At 41.3% G+C, this 21363-nt stretch overlaps 1 protein-coding gene across 1 annotated transcript in view; it reads left to right on the top strand.

Annotated features, from left to right (window-relative positions):
• Positions 1 to 753: 753 nt before the first annotated feature.
• FCHO2 (FCH and mu domain containing endocytic adaptor 2) overlaps positions 754 to 21363 on the top strand; it is a gene marked incomplete at both ends in the record, with an annotated part of 91068 nt that continues 70458 nt past the window's right edge. The window contains 5 exons of the mRNA XM_079548277.1: positions 754 to 780; positions 12254 to 12345; positions 17255 to 17329; positions 18643 to 18784; positions 18883 to 19035. Of these exons, the coding sequence (XP_079404403.1) occupies positions 754 to 780; positions 12254 to 12345; positions 17255 to 17329; positions 18643 to 18784; positions 18883 to 19035 (489 nt within the window). The remainder of the gene's footprint in view (positions 781 to 12253; positions 12346 to 17254; positions 17330 to 18642; positions 18785 to 18882; positions 19036 to 21363) is intronic.

The raw sequence follows: 21363 nt of genomic DNA on the forward strand, positions 1-21363 counted from the left end.
GGCAGTTACCTCAGTAAAAAAAATTCTGTAAGGCAGAATGAGTTACAGCCACTTGTACAGACACAGGAGATACTAATTTAGGTGTCTTGCTTGCCCTGTGTATTTTTTCTCCCTCCTAATTAAAGCCTGCGTTTCTGTAATCTTCTGCACTATGTTTTTCCTAACCATTTGGATTTGACGGAGGTCTTTAATCTGCAGAAGGACTTCGAAAAAAAGACTATCCGCGGTGTTGTGGATGCACCGACTCCTGAGCAAGCTCAGCGTTCGGCTGTATTTTTGGACAGAGGGCAGTAAGACGCGGGCGAGGCCTCGGGACCGCAGGTAGCCGGGTGGGAGCACCGCAGGCGCGCCGCCTGACAGCACAGGTGCGCTCACCGTCCCTGCTCGAAGCCTCGCAGCGTTTCGTTACGCTTCCAACGCCGCCCCGAGGCGCCGCTTCGCCCCGCGCGAGCCCCACCGCCGCAACGTTCACCCGACGCCGCGCTCTGCGCATGCCCGCGCCACGCACCGCCCCATCCCGGGCGCGGTCCCGGCGGCACCCGCGCAGAAGCCCCTTCGGCCCGCTTCCTCCCCACGCGCGTGCGCAGCGAGGCGAGGCGGTGCTGCCGCGCGAAGGGAGGCGGAGCGCCGCGACGGGAAGGGCGGCGCGTGGCGGCGGCGCCTGCTTCTTCCGTCGCGTCTCGGCGGTTGGGGCCGGGCCGGGCAAGCTGCGGCCGGAGCGGCGGCGGCGGCGGCGGCGGCGGCGGGATGACGATGGCGTACTTCGCGGAGAGCTTCTGGGTAGGGAAGCGCCGCGAACCGTTCCCGCGGCGAAGCGGGTGGGCGCGGCGGGGGGCGGGCGGGGTGTCCGCCGCTGCCGCGGCAGGCTGCGCTGCGGGGCTGCCCCGGGGACGGTGGTCGGGCCTGGCGAGCGGGCCGGGCGCGGGGGAGGCGGGTGCCGGCGTGCGGCGCGGGGCGGGCGGTGCCGAGCCTTGCCGAGCTCCTCCTCGTACCGCGCTCGGGGGCTGCCGGGCGGGGCCGGGGGGGCGCCTGGCGGGAGACCCCGGGCGGCGGCCACGGCTCCGGCGTCCCGTCCTCGCCGGCGGTCCCGGACAAAGCCCGCTCCTCCGTCCGCCTCTGTACCGGCGTGTCCGGAGGGACGGCGGGCGGCCCCGTGCGCGACACGGTTTGTCGCTCCGCTTCGTCTATGTACTTAGGGCTGTGGGTGCGTTTCCCTGGGGAAAGCGCGGAGAAAACGTTAAGCGATGAGTCGGGATTGTTGGTGAGCCCTCCTTCGCAGCTCGGCCGATCCCAAGTCGTTGTGGAACGGGTCTGAAACATCGCGGCCGTTCCCGTGAACCGTCAGCCTGCTGACGGAGCTGCGGCTCGGCTGCCCGTCGGATTTTACCGTGCGTCTCTGCTGACAATTGGGGGAAACCTAACAGCAAACGTTTATCGAGACAAAAAAGAAAAAGATTTTTAAAAAGATCTTGTAGATCCATCTGGTTCTGCACGAGCAATGGTTGTTCTTAGAGTTTGGAGAATGCTGAGTTCACAAAGCGTACGCTGCGTGGAAATAAAACAGAGCTGCAGCCTGGTCCCGTGTTGTGTTCACAGTGTTGTTTAATTCTGACTCTTAAGTTTTGTTCTGTGCAGGATATTAGAATTCAGAAAAGCGACCCACGATGTGCCTTCTTGGTACATGAGTGTGTCAGATGTGAAGTTTTGGTGTGGGAGATTTGTGTTAAACAAATGTGTATTTTCATCTTGGGTGAAAGTAATGTTCAAGTTAATGTAAAAAGTCAGCTTTTCATTTGGAAAGCCAGTATTTCCTCTTGAGAATAAACCGCATGTTTTTGTTCTGTTCTTTCCACTGAAATAAAATAAATGCTATGAATTTTTTTAGTCTTTTAACTGTTTCATTGGCAATGGTTCACCTTGGCAGTAAGCAGGTGTGTTAAGCCAGTGAAGACAGTGCCATTCTCCTACATTCCTTTCCTCTTTGTACCTTTGCACATGCTGCCAACAAACACATGGCAGGTGACACCTGCTAGAAGTTTTGCCTTCTCTGTCTGCCTTGTGAAGCCTCTGCCAGCCTTACAGTGCCGTCCAGACACTAGTGTGGGTTTAGAAACCAGTGTCAAAAAAGGAAGATTTCCTTCTGTTGGCACAGTTTTTTCCGCCCTCTGAAAAATGACAGAAGGCAGGACAAGAAGTGTATTCTTGCTTGTTTTGCAGTGATGGCAAAGACAGTAGGCAGGATCTTGAACTTGCAAAACTTGGCTGGGGAATTTTTGTGAAGCTGTTGGCAGTTTTGTGTAGAAAGAAAAGGGAGTGGGGACTTCTGCTTCCTTGCTGATACGGCCAAATATCTTTCAAGAAAAATACAGTAGTGTCTAAATATGCGCTTGTTTTAATGTCAAAGGGTGCTGCTATTGTCAGAAACAAGCATAAATACAGGCTTGTGGATGATGAGTGATGAGTCTTGTCTATCTTTTTGGAATGGGTTATTGTTCACAATTGTTACTGCAACATTTTGGAAGATCTTTAGCATGATCTCTGTGTGTTTTGACATGTTGACATGGTGGAAAGGTGAACGTGGAAAGAAAGATGTTAAATTGTACTGGATGCATAGTGACAAAATACACCAAAGAAGAATCCATAAATAGAAAGAGTTCTGCATTGAATTCTGGAAGAATTGTCATCAGTTTCTTGCTTTTTCCTTGGTCTTCTAGGTAACACCAGGCAAAATATTTAACTTCTGTTTTGCTGGTTTGGTCATTAATGTAATGGGATATTATGTTTTCTAAAGCACTGGTGTGAAATAAATCCAAAACACTGTGGAACTGTAGGGTCATTAGGGTTGGAAAAGGCCGCCAAGATCATCCACCAACTCATCCCTACCATGTCTCTCAGTGCTACATCTGCATGGTTCTTGAACGCCTGGGGCAGCCTGTTGGAATGCTTTACCACTCTGAGAAGTTTTTCCTAATATCCAACCTGAACCTTGCCTGGCACAAGTTGAGGCCATTTCCTCTAGTCCTATTGCTAGTTACATGGGAGAACAGACCAGCCCCCACCTCGCCACAGCCTCTCTCAGCAGTTGTAGATAGCAGTAAGATCTCCTGTGGTGCTCGTCTTCTCCAGACTGAACAATCCCAGCTCCCTCAGCTGCTCCTCATAGGACTTGTGCTCCAGACCCCCCACCAGCTTTGTTGCCCTTGTCTGGTCTCACTCCAGGTCCTCAATGTCTTCTTGTAGCGAGGGGCCCAAAACTGAACACGGTGTTCAAGTTGTCTCCTCACTAGTGCCAAGTATGGAGGGAAATCCTTAGTTACTTGGAGTTGTTGTCATCAGTTCACGGCTGAAATGGCACAGTAGAAATGGAGCTCTGGGTCTTGTGCTTTGGAAGGCTCTGTTTCTTATCTTTAAATTTTGATATGAGTAGACATAGGAAACCTGAAGTGATTTATTTGGAAAAATGGAGTGCTGTGTGTGTTTTTTGCACGGTATTTAGCTGCTGTCTTCTAAGAACTTGCTAAAAATGTGCTCATTTAAATAAAACAAGTTGTAACTTCTTTACTGTAAAGGTCTTGAAGGTCATCGTTGGACTTTGTGTCTCTGCCCACAGCACAGGGTTGGAACTAGGTGATCTTTAAGGTCCCTTCCAACTCAAGCCTTTCTAGGTCTGCATGTGTGTACTACATTTAAAAGTGGATGAGTAGATGTAATTTTATTTTTTAGTGGAGAATGTGAGGAAAATGGACTTTCTCTGGGTGTTTTTGGGCATGTCATGTGCTGGCTGCAGGTGTCTGCTGGTCATTGAGAGATTATTATCAGGATGTGAGGTTCGGAGAGCCGTACTGTTGCTGCTAGAGTTGTGCTTGCAGAGTGCTGCCCACTGCAGTTTTCAGGTCAGTTGGGTACAGTTTGGGGGATTGGGTGGGCTAGTTTGTTTGTGGTATCAGAAATTATAAATGAGTAGTATGGACTATAAATGGCTTTGATTCTTATGACTGAGTTTAAGGCATTCAGGTCACATGGCCAAACATTCCCAACTCCTAATTAGGATGTTGTCATAAAACATTGGGTGCTTGCTGCTGAGTATGTGTTATATCAAAACAGGAATTTGAAGGGAACACTTTCCTGCAATATTTCCACTATGAATAACTAGGTTTTGTCACTTTGAAAGCTCCTATGCTAAGACAGAAAAATAGAAAGCATTCGTTAGAACTGAATTGCTGTTTTCTTAACACAGTGTAGGAAGTGTAGCATAAGCTTCAACATAAGTTTGATTTTTAAATCACCTGATGCAGACTGCAGTCTTATTAATTGTAAGACTATTAAACCATTTCAGGTTAACCAAAATAAGCCGTATCTAAGCCAGTTGTACACATCTACTAATTGCTTTAAATTGATTAAGCTTATGGAAGCTTTACGTACAATTGAAGCCTGTCTCTGTGTAATGCTGTGCATGTTAAATTTTCGGGAAGCTATGTGACATAAAAATGCATGTTTAAATTGGCTTTGACATTCGGCATGTGTTACTTTTTTCAGTTGGTTGTGCTGCCTTTAGCTTTTGAAAATGATTGTGAGGAAGATTCCTCACAACGTGCAAGGGCTGTAATCTTAGCTTTGTGCAGGCTCTTGCTCTGATCAGTGTAGGATGCATTTTCTTGCACACACCTGCAGGCTGTGATTGATACTGAGACTCATTGAGCTTCCATCTGCAGTTCGTTCATGTGTTTATGCTTGGCCTGCAGTTGGGTGCTCAGTTTTCAGGAGCATGGCTGTGCAATATTTGTGCAATCTCCCCCCTCTTTGTGTATAGCGTATTTAGCATGTGTTGGGAGTTCTCCATCTTTTTGTCCCGGAAATATTTTTAATCACCTAGATGTATAGAAGAATGTGTGTCCTCTGTCATATGCATAGAACTTCTCTGGAGCTGGTCTTCATGTGATTTATTGAAGCTGGAAGAATGAAATTGAAATTGCCAGGTCGGTTTTGTGTTCAAGCTTCTCAGAGCACTTCCAACTGAGGGAGATAGGCCGCCTGTATCAACACGAGGTGTCTGCTCTTTGGGTGTTTCAGTGCACTTGATTCTGCGTAGCTCTGTCAGGCACTGGGTTGCTCAGTAGCTAGCTTTCAGAAGTGTAACACCGTCACATTAATCAGAGGAATATTTTTGTGTATACTGAGTTGCCTAGGTGAAATGTGTGGAACATGTTAATGATTTCAAACTGTGCCAGGCCATAACTGCTAAAAAGAAGGTAAGAGTTTATCAGAGCAACTAAAATTACCTGGAATTAGGTTGCTTTATGGCGTTGCTCTGTTTCTTTAGAGTCCTGCTCTTTTATTAGTGGATGAAGTCAACAGTGTAAGTGGGCAGACCATAACATATAGCTTATATTTAAGTTGGTGGATGAAGAGCAGGATTTTTTTGTTGTTAGTATTTGGAATTTTCAATTTAGGATTAGAGCAATGATCGGACAGTCTCTTTTGTTGCAATAAAATGTGTAAATTGATTGCTAAATAGAGTATCTTGTAAGCTGTTGAAGCCATGTCTAGCAGTTGAGACTACTAGATAGTAGTAGTGAAAGTTGTGTGTAGTTTCAGCAAATATAAAGGGTGCTCCAAAAGTAATGCAGCCTATTTCATTTTGTTGTCCCACACCATCAGAGGCAGACGTTGGTGGTTTGGCAGTAGAGGTGGAACCTTCCTGACAGTGCCCCAGTACGTGCTGTTGGTGTGTAACAGATGGCAGCAGAGGGGCACTCTGACAGGATGGCGTCTGAAATGGAAATGTGTGTGAAGCAAAGGTGTGTCACTGAATTCCTCCATGCAGAAAAAATGGCACCCGCTGACATTTATTGATGTTTGCTGAACGTTTCTGGAGACCAAACAGTGGGTGTGAGCACAGTCAGGTGTGGCTGGTGTGTTACAACTGTGGCTGCAGCAATGTGAGAGATAAGTCCTGTTCCACACAGCCGTGCACAGCTGTCACATCACAGAATGAAGGGCGTCTCGATCAGTTCACCTGCATGAATCAGCATGTTATGGCAAGGGAGCTGTGTACAGAGCCGACTGTTGTCTCCAGTGTGTTGGAAACAATGGTGGTAAAGTTGTCATCTCACAGAGTTTGCGCCACGTGTGTCCCATGAATGCTCACATAGGAACTCCATAGGCAACTTTGTCAGGACCTACTGAGCTGATATGAGGCCGATGGTGACAGTTTCCTGGATTTTATCATTACTGGTGATTAGATGTGGTGCCATTGCCACGAGCCAGAGTCAAAATGGTGTCCGTGGTGTGGCAACATGTGAATTCCCCATCAAAGAAAAAGATCGGGCTGGAGTCGTCGCTGGATAAAGTGATGTGCACCATCTTTGGGATAGGAAGGGCCTGGTCCCTCTGGATTTCCTGGAACCTAGATAAACCACCAGCTCGGACCACTGCATCACAATGCTAACTAAGCTGAAGGCTTGAACTTCCAGAGCCAGGCCGGAGAAGAAGATATCTTTTTCTTCCAACACAGTAATGCCCAGTTTGCAGTGGTTCAAACACCAGTTTGAAGGCTCTGGAGCAGACTGCCAGTCTTGGCTGGACTGTCCTACCACACCCACCATAAAGTTTGGGTTTGGCTGCTTTTAACTTCCATTTGTGTTGATGAAGGACAACGTTTTCCAAGCAGTGGTGCCATTATAGCAGCAGTGAAGCAGTGGGTTTCTGCTGCTGCAGATGTTTATGAGGATTGGGCGCTGGCTGTTGTTCATTGCTGGTGAAAACGCATAGCTAGTGGTGGTGAATGTGTTGAAAAATAGCTTTGTAGATGAGAATGTTTCTATCAGATAGTGTTACTGTGCTCTTAGTATCTGTAGTTTGCATGGAAATAAATAGGAGGCATTACTTTCAAAGCAGCCTATATGCTTTATTGAGAACTGAGCTTTTCCTGCAGCCGAACATCAGAATGCGTGCAGTCAGTATTTGTCCTGTCACTGTGTCTCTGAGAGTTTGATACAAAGTTTTTCTTCCAGAAAGACTTGCAAGCGCTTGTGTTGTATCTGTATGGGGAGGTCTATTAGGCATGATTTATATTCAGGAGTGCGATTTTTCAGTATTCCTGTCTGGCAGAATAATATGGGCATGCTTCTAAGTATAAAAGTAGTTGCAGATCAGCTTCTCTAGAAATGACCAAATCAAGAGGCAGAGGATACGGATTTTCCTACTTTCACCCAAGAAGTTGAAGCAGAGGACTCTATTTCTCATATTCTATTCAGACTTGTCTTTTTTTTCCCCCATTTAGCATTTATTCATTGTATGTCATCGATCTATTGTGCTTACCATATGCAGTTGTATGATTAAACTAGGTTTTGGAAACTTAATTTGGAGATTACCTGCTTCAAGATAATCTGAAGCAAATTAAAGACCCAAACTCAAAAAACAAAGCCTTTCTTTAAATCTGCCTGTAAGAGAGGAATGAGTTGATTATGACTTGAATAACTTACAGTTAAAAGTGTGGTTTTCTTTTTGTTCCATTCCTTCGGTGTGCTGAGGTAACGTGATCACATTTATAACTTTGAATGGGGTTGAAGGATGGTTATGCATATTCAGCCACTGCTAATGGATGTTATAAAAGCACAGGTGGAAACGGTTAATTCTCTTTCTGGGCTTAGTCAGAAAAAGTTAAACTTTGTCCGATCTTGTCTTATCAAGTTTCTAAAGCTTGATCTAAACAAAAAAGTTCCGCATGTGCCTTTTATTGTTTTACCTATTCAGTATTGCCACAAAGGCAGCATTTGCAGCCATCTTCTTCTTACTTCTCACACTGGCTTAACCACTAGTAAATATCTAACTAGTCACGAAAACTTTATGGCATGAATAGTTGGGAAGCATTTGTTTACATAAGGTAAAGAGAGGGTGTTACGGTAAAGCATATTAGCTTTTTACACTGATACAGTTATACGCATTAACATTGAACACTTCCAGTCCAAAGAAGACAAAGCTTGCACTTAGACAATGTCATTTGAAACATGGGAGTTAGACACTGCTACAGATGGCTCAGAAATTACTGGCTACTTCATGAAAGGAAGACTTTAAATTCAGGATTATCCGTATGTGCAGTGAATCATTTATTCTTAAGATTTTTTCTAGGTCTATCAAGCAGCTTAGTAAAACGGAGTTCCTGTAATGTGTTTCCTGTTATGCACAAGTCCTGGAAATGCTGAATTCTGACTTCACAGTTGCTGACAGGGTTACTTTCATTTCCACGAGAAAATCGTTGCAGATAGTGCTCTGTGGAGGGAAATGGAATGGTTGTTTGCATGGGGTTCTGTGGCTGCAGTTTACTTTGTATACAATTGCTCAGTTGTGGACTCCTCGTTATGGGCTTAAGCAAAGTGTTTCCTTGTATTTGGAGTCTTGCTTTCTCTTACAGCTTACTGTGAAGAGACAGCTATGCTTTATCTAAGAGAGCTCTCTTATGGCAGCGTAAAATGAGAAACCAACAAGAACACCAGCTTCTGAGGAGAGAGTTCTGTTAGCTTGGAGGTGAAAGAAGTAAACTTTCACCTAATTAAATGGGGTAGTTAAGTGGGGTCTGTATGAATAGAGGACCACTTTGATTTCACATTGTCCTACACAGTTTTGCGGTTATCTTCTTTTGAGAAACAATGGGGTCATTCTCCACAGATGGTATTTTACTCCCAAAATGAAATTCAGAATAGTTTTCAGACTGATCTGGAACTCTCTTGCACATGGTCTGAAAAAATATACTGCACATGACAAAAGAGTTTCCCCTTTTTTTGAGGTCTAGCTCGTAGAGGAATCTGCCTTTGATTTGATGGACAGTCTGTCTTTGCAGTGGGTGAGTGTCATTGCTGCTGAGCAGAAGTCACGACTCCTTCTGCTGTCTGTTGCGTTTATTTGTTTTCAAGACAGTTCAAGCTGGGATTCTTCTGACCCTAGCTATTACTGTTGGCATCAGGAAGGAGCAGGTGGAAACATTTAATGAAGAAGAATTGGCTATACATACAGTTTTATGCAACATCTGCGCGGGTTGTTGAGGAAAAGCAAGCAAAGCGGAAACACTGTTGATGGCATGTATATGTGTGTATGCATGTAAGCATGTGGAGCATACATCCTTAGATTTTTGTTAGCTGAGATACATTTGTTTCCTGTTAGCAGCAGCGTACACCTCCATTCTAAGCACAGAACTTTTGCTGTAATGCTCAGTACGTGAATATTCAGGCTCCGTTCTTAAAAAGAGCCACTAAATGAAGCGGTTGTGGGTAGGTCTTACAGCTTTCCTAAGGAGAACAATGTCTTCTCTATTCACTGAGATAGCATTCTTTATGTCACAGAGGTAAGAGTATGTCTGCAGATATTGTTAAAAGATATTATAATTAGAGAATTGTCTTCAGGTTAACTTTCAGAAGTCTTGAATATATCACTTGTAATTAATCTAGCAGTTTCAAAGTCTAGGTGTTTGTGCTTATAGGTGGAGCCTGATATTGGTAAGACTTGCTGCGCTTGTATTTGCAAGTGAAAACATCTTTTGCTGTGTTTGACTTAAGCCACATAGGACCTAGTCCTCCAAGGAGCCTGCTTTGGACTTGCTGCTTCTTTTAAACGATAGCAAACTTTTCATATAGACTCTTAGCCTCTGATGACTATTTATAATGCATAAAAGATGTGGCTTTTTTTTTTTTAATTTAGGAAACTATTGCTGTTTTCTGTTGTGCTGTCAACTATTCATCATGAGAGCAGGAACTGAATGAGGACTGATTAGAAACCTTTATTTAAGTGGAAAAACGAGTTTCCTCGCATGTGTAGTTTAAACTTTATTTACACTTAGGGAGCAAGTTCCTGATGGGAATTGGTTATTCTGGATCATGCAATTCTGCAAAGGTTGCAAAGTTTTATTTTTGATAGATTGTCAGCACTCAGGAAAGCTGCAGCCAAAGGTAGGGTCATGGCTGTGCTACCCTTCCTGTATTTCTAAACTCGCAGGAAATTTATGGAGCTGCAGTATAGGAAAGATTAAAAACATTGTGAACAGCCGTACTTAAATATTAAGCAGCAGTCTGTGCAGCACCTTTTGTTCAATGTGCTGGTTTAGGTAGGAGGAAGGCATTAAAAGGAAAGAGAAAACATGCCATCATGGACGAATTCCTGCATGATGTCTTCTGGAGAATGTGCTTAGTACTTATTCATAAATGCTTACCTCCAAGTTTAGCATTATAACTGTTAAATTAGAATTTTGTTTTGTATTCTAATTGGAAATATCGACAAGATCTTAATTACAGAGGTATTCCAGTATTTTTGTAATGTGATGGCGTTTGTTGGGATTTAGGTTTTGTAAATGCTCTAAGCTAATAAAGTACATATTACTGTGCCAGTAATCAGAATTCTTCTGAGCTTCAAACTGCAAGAAAACGTAGTTAGATAAGGGTGAGACTGTTTACTTCTTGCAGGTGCAGGTATCTGGCTTCCTCAAAACTAATTAGCTTGTTTTCAGTTCTTAGTTGCATTCCACAAGCACAAGGCGTTTAAAAACCTGTTTGTGTAGCGCTTTATCTCTTACCATTAGTTACTCCAAACAGTTTAATAAATTGCTGTGATTAGGCTGGTACTTGAAGAGCACATTTTCAAAAATGTCACGTTTCCTACTAGCTGCTGTTCCTGACCTTTTATTTTTCTAACTTAAAAAAAGACACTCTATACATGGCTCTTAAAGTTGGTTATATTTTTTGAGTTCTCTCTTCTGCTTGCATTTTTCAGAGACTTCTCTAATTGCATTTATGCTAAACTGGTCTGCATTTTGATGAACATTTTCAGGTTACAGTTTACTGAAGCCTTAGGAACAGTCATTTTGTACGTGTTTATTCTTGTTGCTTCCTTGGCTTTTGCTTGTTTCCCCCAGTGCTTGGAAGAAGTAAGCAAAAAATCCCAACTAGTGATCTGAATGAAATTACCTTTCAGTCATTTGTTGACTGTGAATCTGTGTAAATGTTTGGTGTCCTTTACGAGAACCTGCTGTGTTAATGATAAGATTGATGTGTGATCCGGTGCCATTGAGGCTGCTCAGACATGGGCCTGCTGCTGCAAGGCTCCTCCGTCTGCCTGCGGCTGCTGCCACTTGCTCAGGCTGCCTGCTCCCCACTGCTGCCTCCTCACTCCTACTTTCTCTGCGACAGCGCAGCTGATCACATCCTCGTCATGATCTGCATCACCGACCTTTATTTTTAGTTGCCAGCTTTATTTTTCAGCTGCATAACTTCCCTGGTCTTAAGACTGTACTGATTTTGTTTCTGAACAAAAAGTACAGAAAAGATGGGAGAGATTTATGACCAGATCATGGGCTCCCTTTACTGGAAATATAGAGCTTCTGTTGAGAAAAGTCCAGGATTTTAGTTCAATCCTTCTTTCCTTTCCACTCTAAACATGCACGCAGCATTCCCAAGGGCATACTACTGTGTTTTTAGCAGCAGTGATATGGATCTGAGGCATTTGGGAGGGAGGAGGGGAATGGATAGTTGACAGGAAAAGTCTTATAGTTTCTGTGCTATTTTACCATGCCTTGCCTCGCCTTCCTTTTAATTCCTATTGTTGCTTTCTCCTGCTCAGGGGAAGTTCACTTAGTGCCAAAGGCGAAAAGCTGGCTCAGTTTACTAATCAGTGTTTAGGGCAGTGTCTCAGTTCTAACAGTGAGATATGTCTTATTGAGTGGAAAATAATTTAAATTTTAAAACTAAGCTTAAGGCAAAGAGAAGATATCCCTAAAATTGAAGAAATTTGTTATTTTTACTCGTTTTTACAAAACAAACAAAAACCTACAATGTGTGAAGAATTAAATAGGTGGAATACCATGTGATCCTAAAGTCTGAATTCTAGTTCTTGGGAAAATAATGCAGATACAGGAGAATGAAGAGGATGCACAGTGTCAAGTATGTGTTTGAGAAGATGGGAGTCAAAAGAATACAAGACCTCTAGAAATAGAGAAAGGCTTTGAATACAGCCTAGAAATATTGGATAAAAGAGTTGTCATTAGAAAGGTTGTAGAGTCTGCTGAGGTTAATTTTGTTCATTTTACATGTGAGGGATTGAAAAGAACTAGCAACAGTTGGTAAGAAGCCGAACTGTTAGAAATCATTCAGAAATCATTCTGTTAATGAACATGCCGAGTTGTTAAAATACATAGGTTCTATGCTTACATTCTGTGGTTGCTTTAGCATTTTATGATTCATGGTTCTGCTTTCTTTTTATTAATCTTCAGGGGGAAAGGAACAATGGCTTTGACGTTCTCTATCATAACATGAAGCATGGACATTTGTCAACAAAAGAATTAGCAGACTTTATTAGAGAAAGGTAGGTATTCATCCTTGCTGATTCTGGGTCTTTATTATGTGGTTTGTGGCTTTCAGTTCAGTTTGTCATTACCTGTTGTTTTTGACCGTGGATATTAGAACTAGATTTTTGGCAATTGCCGGTATGATCTTAAAAAATTGTCCTTTCAGGATTACAGTGCTAAGAAAGTAAATTCTATTCCCCTTTCTCTTCCCCTTCCCTTCTCCTTCCTTCTTTTTTTGTTTTTTTCTTCGAAGTGGTGATGTGATATATTATGATAAGAAAATATATGCAGAAAATAAAACAGATTCTTCTTTATGGGACAGAAGGGACAGGAATGAAATCTGCCCATGTGACAGCTTCCTAAACAGATGAGCTAATGCTGTTTTCAGTCTTATTTTACAAAGAAGACTAACGACTGCTACTTAGGATACAAAAATTTCCATTCTGGAGGATCTGTCTGGTTCCAAATATTGTCTTATTCAGTTACTGACACCAGATGGCATGTGGAAAAATCTTGTAAGAGGCTAGCTGAGAACTTCTTTTAGTAAAGGTTTCTTGCAGTAAGAGCTCTCCAAAATACATCCTTTGTTTTCTGCAATTTGTCATCAAAATTCCAATTTCTGCCTGAAGTGACTGCAAAGAAATGTCACCACTGTGCATCTGGCAGGTACTTAGTGACAATGATATTTGCATAGTTTCACAGTGAGTTGTGGAGAAAATGACAAAAGACTTTCTGCTAAGAAGAAACCAGTGAACTTCCAAGGCCTTTTGTGAAGCTCATGACCAAAGCTGTACACAAACCAAGGAATTTTGTGTGTTGAGAACCTCTTCATTCAGAAAATACATTATAAAGCCAGGGTTGTGGTGCAGCCTTACTTTAGAGAGATGTCAAACTGTGCTAATCATAGAATCATCATAAAATGGTCTAGGTTGGAACAGACCTTTAAGATCAGCTAGTTAACCTGCTGCTATAGGCTGGGACACCTCTATAGACCAGGTTGCTCAGAGCCTCATCCAACCTGGCCTTTAATGCTTCCAGTGATGGGGCATCCACAGCATCACTGGGCAACCTGTTCCAGTGTCTCACTACCCTCACAATAAAGAATTTCTTTTTGATAACTGGTCTATACGTACCCTCTTCCATTTTAAGACCATTTCTCCTTGTCCTGCTACAGCATACCCTTATGAAAAGTCCCTCCCCAGCTTTCCTGTAGGCCCCCTTCAGGTACTGGAAGGCTGTTATGAGGTCTCCCAGAACTTTCTCTTCTCCAGGCTGAAGAACACCGGCTCTCTCAGTCTGTCCTCGTAGGGGAGGTGCTCCAGCCTTCTGATCATCTTTGTGGTCTTCCTCTGGACCTGTTCCAGCAGCTCCACGTCCTCTTCTGGTACTGTGGGCCCCAGAGCTGGACACAGTACTCCAGGTGGGGTCTCACTGCATAGTAGAGGGGCAGAATCACCTCCCTCAACCTGTTGGTCACACTTCTCTTGATGCAGCCCAGGATACAATTGGCTTTATGGGCTGTAGGCGCACGTTTCTGGCTCATGTTATGTTTTTCATCAACCAACACCTCCAAATCCTTCTCTTCAGATCTGCTCTCAAGCCATTTCCCACCCAAACTGGATTTGTGCTTGAGAGTACCCCAACATAGGTGCAGGACCTCGCACTTGGTGTTGTTGAACTTAATGAGGTTGGCATGGGCCCTCCTCTCAAGCCTGTCCAGATCACTCTGGATGACATCCCTTCTCCCTAGTGTGTCACCTGTACCACACAGCTTGGTGTCATCTGCAGACTTGCTGAGTGTGCACTCAATGTCACTTAAAGGATATTGAAAAGTATCCCTGAGGAGCACCACTTGTCACCGGTCTTCACTTGGACCTTGAACCACTGACCACAACTCTCTGAGTTTAACCATCCAGCCAATTCCTTTTCCAGCAAGTGGTCTATTCATTGAAATCCGTTTGATCTAGCTGCCAGGATGTCATGCAGGACAATGTTAAAAGCTTTGCACAAGTGCAGGTAGATGATGTCAGTTGCTCTTCCATTGTCTGCTGATGCTTAGTATTAAATGTTTAGAGAGCCTGAAACTGAAATTTATGACATCTTCAGTCTACATATGTGAAATGTTTTTCCTGTGAATTTACTAAAAATCATTCTTTTCTTTCTAAACTTCTTACCTTGCTTATATTCTGTATCTTTCTTTGTTGCAAAGTAGTTAAGAGATTTTGCATAGAATTATCTATTCCCTCCCTTCCTCTGCAGAATATAGATTATTACTTCGCTGTTATCTTTTCTGCTAAAAATATGAAGACAGATGGGCAAGAGTCATTAGGTGCCTTCTGCACGTAGTGTTTTTATGCCTTGCTTGCACCTGATTTTCTGGGCTCTTCCCTATGAAAACTGAGCTTATACGTTTATACTCTGTCCCTCCTTTTGAACATGTTAGCCAGTTTTATTCAAATGTGGAGAGACAGGAGTATGAAAACTGAAAGTTCCTGGGTAATTCACAGATTGTGAATTACTGATGATACTTATAATAACTTAAGTAGCTGACTGTTGTAAATATGTTAGAAATGTGCTCATTTCAAAGAATATGTATTTACTGTATCTGCTGTTAAAACCCTGTACATTCCTAGGAACAAAATGTTTCCACCTTTGCTCGTTCCTGGACCTGGTGAGACACACTGGAAACTACTAAGACCCGTGTGGCTCTTGGACCTCATCCATGTGGGCACTTCACTCATCATTACAAATGCAACTCCAGGCTTGCTAGGGTTAGATAATTTTTCTAGGCTGTGTTTAGTTTATCTATACTAATTCACTTTTCAACACTGTTGTTTCATGGTTTCATTTTTCCTTTTGAGTACTTATTAATGATGAAGTTGTTAAAGACTGGGGTCAGTTGGATCTTTGGACAATTCTTTACTGCCTTTTGACCAAATATTCTGAAAATGTGAATGGGAAAGACTTACGTAATTAACAGTCACTGCTTTTGATGTGGTTCAGAAGTATGTCTGACAGAGTGAACTGTCTGATTCAGGCAATCTGCTCACTGCTTCTAAATCTTGGATGGTGCAAGATATATTTCTGCTGAAAGATAAATATCTTTGCTCTATTCTGATAAAGTGCATAAGTGTTTTGCTTTTAAAGAAGTGATAACATACAAAGATTGTGTTGTCCCACAGTTTTCTTTTATATAAAAATACAGATTTTACATGCAGGGAAGATTTGGTAGGTAAATTATCAATGGTGTTTGTGTGTATTTAGCACCTAAGATGTTTACATGTAAGTTCAACTAAGAACTAAATAGGTATTGTGTTGGGTTTTCTTCAGAAGTCTTTCAAATGTTTTTCTGCACCAGCTGTCTATGAAAGTAAAAAGAAGCTCCTTAATTGGAAGAAATTGGCAATGCGCCTATTCCCCTTTCAGTTTAAATGCTTAAATATATCCCAAGCAAAGACAGATCTTTAAGAAGTGAAAATTAATTTAAACAGGCATTCATAGTCTGTTACTGTGAGAGAGAGCTCTAGGAAGTCAGTGGATACAACTGAAGATAAATGTGCCCCATTAGTCAGTAGCATCTTTTGGTTGTTAGCGTTTGTTATGTGCTGATAACACGTAGCAAGTTTCATAACTCCCAGCTTGTGAAGGTTGTTTGCTGAAGTATTCTGCTAGTTGTTCTGAAAGAAAGAAAGTAAAAGCACTGAGCTGTTGTTGGTGATTTATCACCATTCATTATAGTAATTAAAAAATCATCAGTGCTTCGCTCATGTCTGTATCACTGCTTGTTTCAGTGAGTGAAATTTACCAACATTTTCAGATCATCAAGAATACTTACATCTTTCTTACCATGAATACTTACATCTACTTACAGGAGGAGATGTTGTATTTCATATAGTGGATACATTCGTAGTTATTTGTGACTGAGATTTAAAATGTAGTTGAATTGCTGCATTTTACAACTTCAGGATGGTTGCCTAACCATTCAGCTTGTCATTTTAAAGTTCAGTAGATTTAAGTACAGCCTTCAAAGTTTCAGGTGACTATTACTATTTTGTTTCATATGTTTGTAATCATTGAACATTGATTTCAGGTGGAAAATTTAAGCAGTGTGTATGTTAACCTTAGTTAATAGGGTGGTGAGGAAAGGTGATGGCAGGAAGACTTGAAAGGAGTCACTGCTGTTACATGTTGGGTGACTACACTCCATGGCAATTGTGCCAGTAAAGGAGGAAATTGATATTGACTCCTGGATTTTGAATCTCCAAAAGACAAGTAAAAATATGGTTATGAGTGCAGGAAAACTGTAGCAAAAATTTTGTAGGGAGGAGGTTGTCCTGAAGAAATCAGAATTTATCGAGATCATTCTTTAAAAAGTAAGCCTAAACAGTGGAACACAGTACATTTTGCTGCATATTAAATTACTGCTTCTCAAATTTAAAAGCCACTCTGCAAAGAACCTAAAAATACAAAAAAAAAAAAAAAAAAAAAAAAGCCTCCTAAAACTGTAAAGACAAGATAAGACTCCATTTATGATGATCAGATGCATTTGATCTTTTTGTTCTGTAAACGTCTAGTGTTAGGCAGGTGATCATTATGTGACTTCGTTCTCACTGTTACCAAAGAATGTTAAAGACAGGAAGAAACACAGAGGATGTAAGAAGGAAAATGTTATATCTTGCAAGTCTCAGGTCCTTCAATTTTACTTATTTCAGTTCACTTCAATGTTCTGTCACAGTGTTCTCAGATTTATTTTTGTTTGTTTACATACCTGGGTGTTTCTGCATATAGTTTTTGAGGGATTGTTAAAATGGAGTGATTTTCAGCTGAAGGAAAAACTCCTATGCTTGGAATCTTTAGAATCCATGTTAGTCTGTCTTCAGATACCTTCAGAATTTAAATTATGCTTTTGATCATTTTGTTTGACAGGGCTACAATAGAGGAAGCATATTCAAGATCAATGACAAAACTTGCCAAATCAGCAAGCAATTACACACAGCTAGGGTAAGTGTATATGAAAGACAAATAGTTGTGTACATGGTAAGAAGCCAGTTTGATTCTGAATATTTTACTGATGATGTTGAAGGCAGCACAACTTTGTCACCTTTAAAAATTATTGTTAGTCCTTCAACTACTGTGCAACGATGCAAGATGTTGTGCAGCCGTGACAAGAACAAAACACAGTGCAGTTCTTTATTCACTGAGGAAAAAAAATAAATTAAAAAGCCCTAACCAATCATAGAGAGGCTGTTTGCTCCTGTGTGTTCAGGGTTTCCAAGTTAAGTTCTTTTCAGACATAGTAAAGAACTTAATGTATGCTTCTAAACCAAATAATTTTGATGAGATAAAATTTTGTATTTGAGTTACGTTTGATGAAAGAATAAAATGGAATAATGGATGGGAAGTTTGTTTTTGTTGTTGGAAATATGAGCAATAGCTCAGACTTCCTAGATGAGAGGAAGTTTATTTTTATTTGTAGTAATCAGGTAGAATATGGAGTTATCAGAGAGATGATTTGTTGCTGCTTTTTGAAAGTTCTCTGACTGCGTTTGGATAGGAACATCATTGTTTTAAAGGCTATAAAATAGTACCAATTTTGCAGCAACTTTAGTCAGAAAACAGATAGGTACATTTTACCTTTGTTGTCTGTATAGAGTAAAAACCAGAAAGTACTGAAGTTATTAGATACTATGAAGGATGCTCCAAAATTAATGCTTCCTATTTTATCATGCTGGACAATGGCATTGGGGTGGATGTTGGTGGTATGGCAGTAGAGGGCTGAACTTTCCCACCCATATTCTATTAGATTTTGCTGCTGTGTGACGGATGGCAGCACAGGGGCAATCCGTTCATCAACACATACTGAAGATTTATAGAGACCAAACAGTAGATGTGAGCACAGTGACTGGGGTGTTTCAGCAGTAGTGACAGTGGGTCACCGCCGCTGTTGCAGATTTTTGCAAGTGTGGCATTCAAGCTTTTGTTCATCACTGGTGAAAATGTGTAACTAACTATGGTAACTGTGTTGAAAAAGAGTGTTTTGTAATTTGCCCTCTCAAAAGATGTTATTGTGCTCCTTGTATCTGTTGTAGTTTCCATGGAAATAAATCGGAAGTGTTACTTTCTGAGTGACCTACTGTACACCTGCAAGATTTAAAAGCTACATAATTTATAGCATATAGTTGTTGTGTTTGTTTCAGTTTAGGAACTCAATTTCTGTAAAAATATTCATTATGCGTTAGCACTATTAAGAAAAGTCTAGCTGATTTAAAAGAAAAAAATCCCAATGGGCATTAAATTTTTTTTTCTCAACCCAGAACATTTGCACCAGTTTGGGATGTTTTCAAAACCTCAACAGAAAAACTAGCAAGCTGCCACTTGGATCTTGTCCGGAGATTACAAGAGCTAATAAAAGAAGTTCACAAATATGGAGATGAACAAATTAAAGCTTATAAAAAGGTAATCTTTTTTTTTTTTTTTTCCTTAAGCATGTCCAAAGATTTATAAGCATTGAAATTCAAATTATTTGTTTTTGACAACTGTGTAATATTTGGCAGACTAAGGAAGAAGTTTCAGGAACATTGGAAGCAGTGCAAAACATTCAAAGTATAACTCAGGCATTACAGAAGTCAAAGGAAAACTACAATGCAAAATGTCTTGAACAAGAACGTTTGAAAAAGGAAGGAGCAACACCAAGAGAAATTGATAAGGTAGTTATGTCACATCTTTCTCAAAATTCATTGTTGTCAATCTAATACATTAATGTTATATTAGCAAATAAAATGCTCTGAAAGGGTTAAAAATAGGAAAACTGTGATTATTTTATAATGTGAGTACTTTGAATGCCTTTTTATGTTTTGTTTACACTTCCTTATCTGTTCTAACTTCACTGCAGTTCCAATTCTTTATTCTATGATTACCTGCATCATATAATAATTTTTCTTAGCATCCTTTACAGAAATTGCATATAGTTGTTTCATCATCTATTACATTCTTGGACGCGTTTTCTTAGACAAATATGCGAACTCAATGACTGTACTTGTTTTTGAATTGAGGAGTAGGAGCCTTTGTGTCCTTTCAACTGAGACCAAGTAGCTAATTATAGAAGTATTTGAAGTCTGTTCCATTGACAAGAAAAAACAAGCTAACGTTACTTTCAGAATTAATTTAAGTTACATGGACCAAAACCCCTAGGGATGAATATCCTGGTGCTGTTTTTAGCTCTGTCCCTGTGTCATGGGAGAGTTTGATCCACACACAGAATCACTGAGCAGTTAAGGTTCAAAGAGACCTCTGAAGTCATCTGATCCAACCCTCCTGTTCAAGCAGGGACACCTGGACCCAGTAGCCCAGGACCATGTCTGGATGGCTTTTGAAGATCTCCAAGGAGAGGGTTCCACAATCTCTCTGAGCAACCTGTGCTGGTAGTCTGTCACTCACACAGCGTAGAAGTGTTTTCTGTGTTGCACTTTGTGCCTGTTGCTTCTTGCCCTGTGGCTGGGCACCACTGAAATGAGCCTTGCTCTGTCTGCTTTGCACCCTACCTTCATATACCCTATTGAGATCCCATCCCCTTGAGCTTTTTCTTCTGTAGGCTGAGGAGCCGCATCTCTCTCATCCTATCATAGGACAACAGGATCGCTGAGGTTGGAAGGATCCCTTAGCTCCAGCATGTCTTGCACTGAAAGGCCCAGCACTGAACATAGCATTTCAGATGCAGCCTCACCAGTGCTGAGTAGAGGGTGGAGAGCACCTGCAGGGAACAATGAGACTTTTTGCTGTTTTAAGGAGACAAGGTAGTAGTAGATGAAAGTAGTTATGTTTCCCTGTCTCTGTGTCTTCTCTGTTTTTAATCTTGATACCTCCGCCTTTTGCTGTTTCAGCTGTATGATCTGTACGAGAACCTGTCCTGAGTTAAATGATCTCAGTGCTTTTTGTCTGCTATCTTGGTGGAACAGTAATGTTGGTTCACTGGTGACAAAAATTATCCAGTTGACCATGTTCTGATAGTTTTTATCTCTAATATAAACCTATTTTTTTTCTCCTGGTTTGTTTTTTGAATGGCAATCAGTGCTGGAATCTGGATATGAGTAAGCATTGTGTGAGACCGCCGATGTTTTCTTGCAGTCTTTTGAAAACGCATGCAATTGCAAATAAATTGAAATTTTTCAGAAGGAAAAGTTGACTTGATAGAAGGCTTGCTCTTGACATCTAACACTGCAGTCCTTTGTCCTGTCAAAAACAATTAAAAAAACAAACAAACAAACAGAAAACCTTGGCTCACTAATGTCGGTTTAGCTGCAGAAGAAAGAAAGAGGAAACATCATAGGAACAAAGACGATTTTCTATTGCTTTGTACATCTTCCATGAGTACTTCCACCACCCTCCCCCCAAACAATTAGAGCATGGTTGATACCAGATAAAGCTTCAAAAAAAGTTTCTCCTGGGAACCTGCAACTGTGACTGTCACATTGTCTCTGTTACATCATTATTCAAATTTACTCTTGCAGTTTCAATAACATGATAAGGATTGCTTTCATTTGTTTTTCTTTTGGTAGAAAATAGTTTTATTATGCTTAGCAGTACATGAAAGATGTTTTTATCAAAATGGTACAATAGTCACTTTATTGCAGAGCAGGGAATGTGTGCCAGTATGTCAGGAGCTCATCATGAAGTTTAACATTGAGAGAGATACTTTATTGAAGAATCTAACGAAGATTCTTAAGGAAGAATCTAAAGCTTGCAATTTTGCTGTAACTGGTAGTGGTAGCTTGTGTAATAACTTCCTGTTGTTCTCTGGCATGTTAACTTCTCTGTTTATAGTGACTTGACAAAAAATTATTGACTGATTCTTATTCTTTCAGTTACTGTTAATCTTCTAAATAGAATTCTAGCAATTGCTGTACCTGAGAATTGACACATCCTGTTTTCAGAAAAGATTAGGAGCTAATCATGAAATGTTCACGTTTCATCATTTTGTCTGCCTTGCTGAATAATTGTTTTCTGTAGGTGCTCTTAAACACACGAAACACATGACT

This window comes from Tetrao urogallus (genome assembly GCF_951394365.1).
Source record: "Tetrao urogallus genome assembly, chromosome: Z".
Taxonomy (NCBI): Eukaryota; Metazoa; Chordata; class Aves; order Galliformes; family Phasianidae; genus Tetrao; species Tetrao urogallus.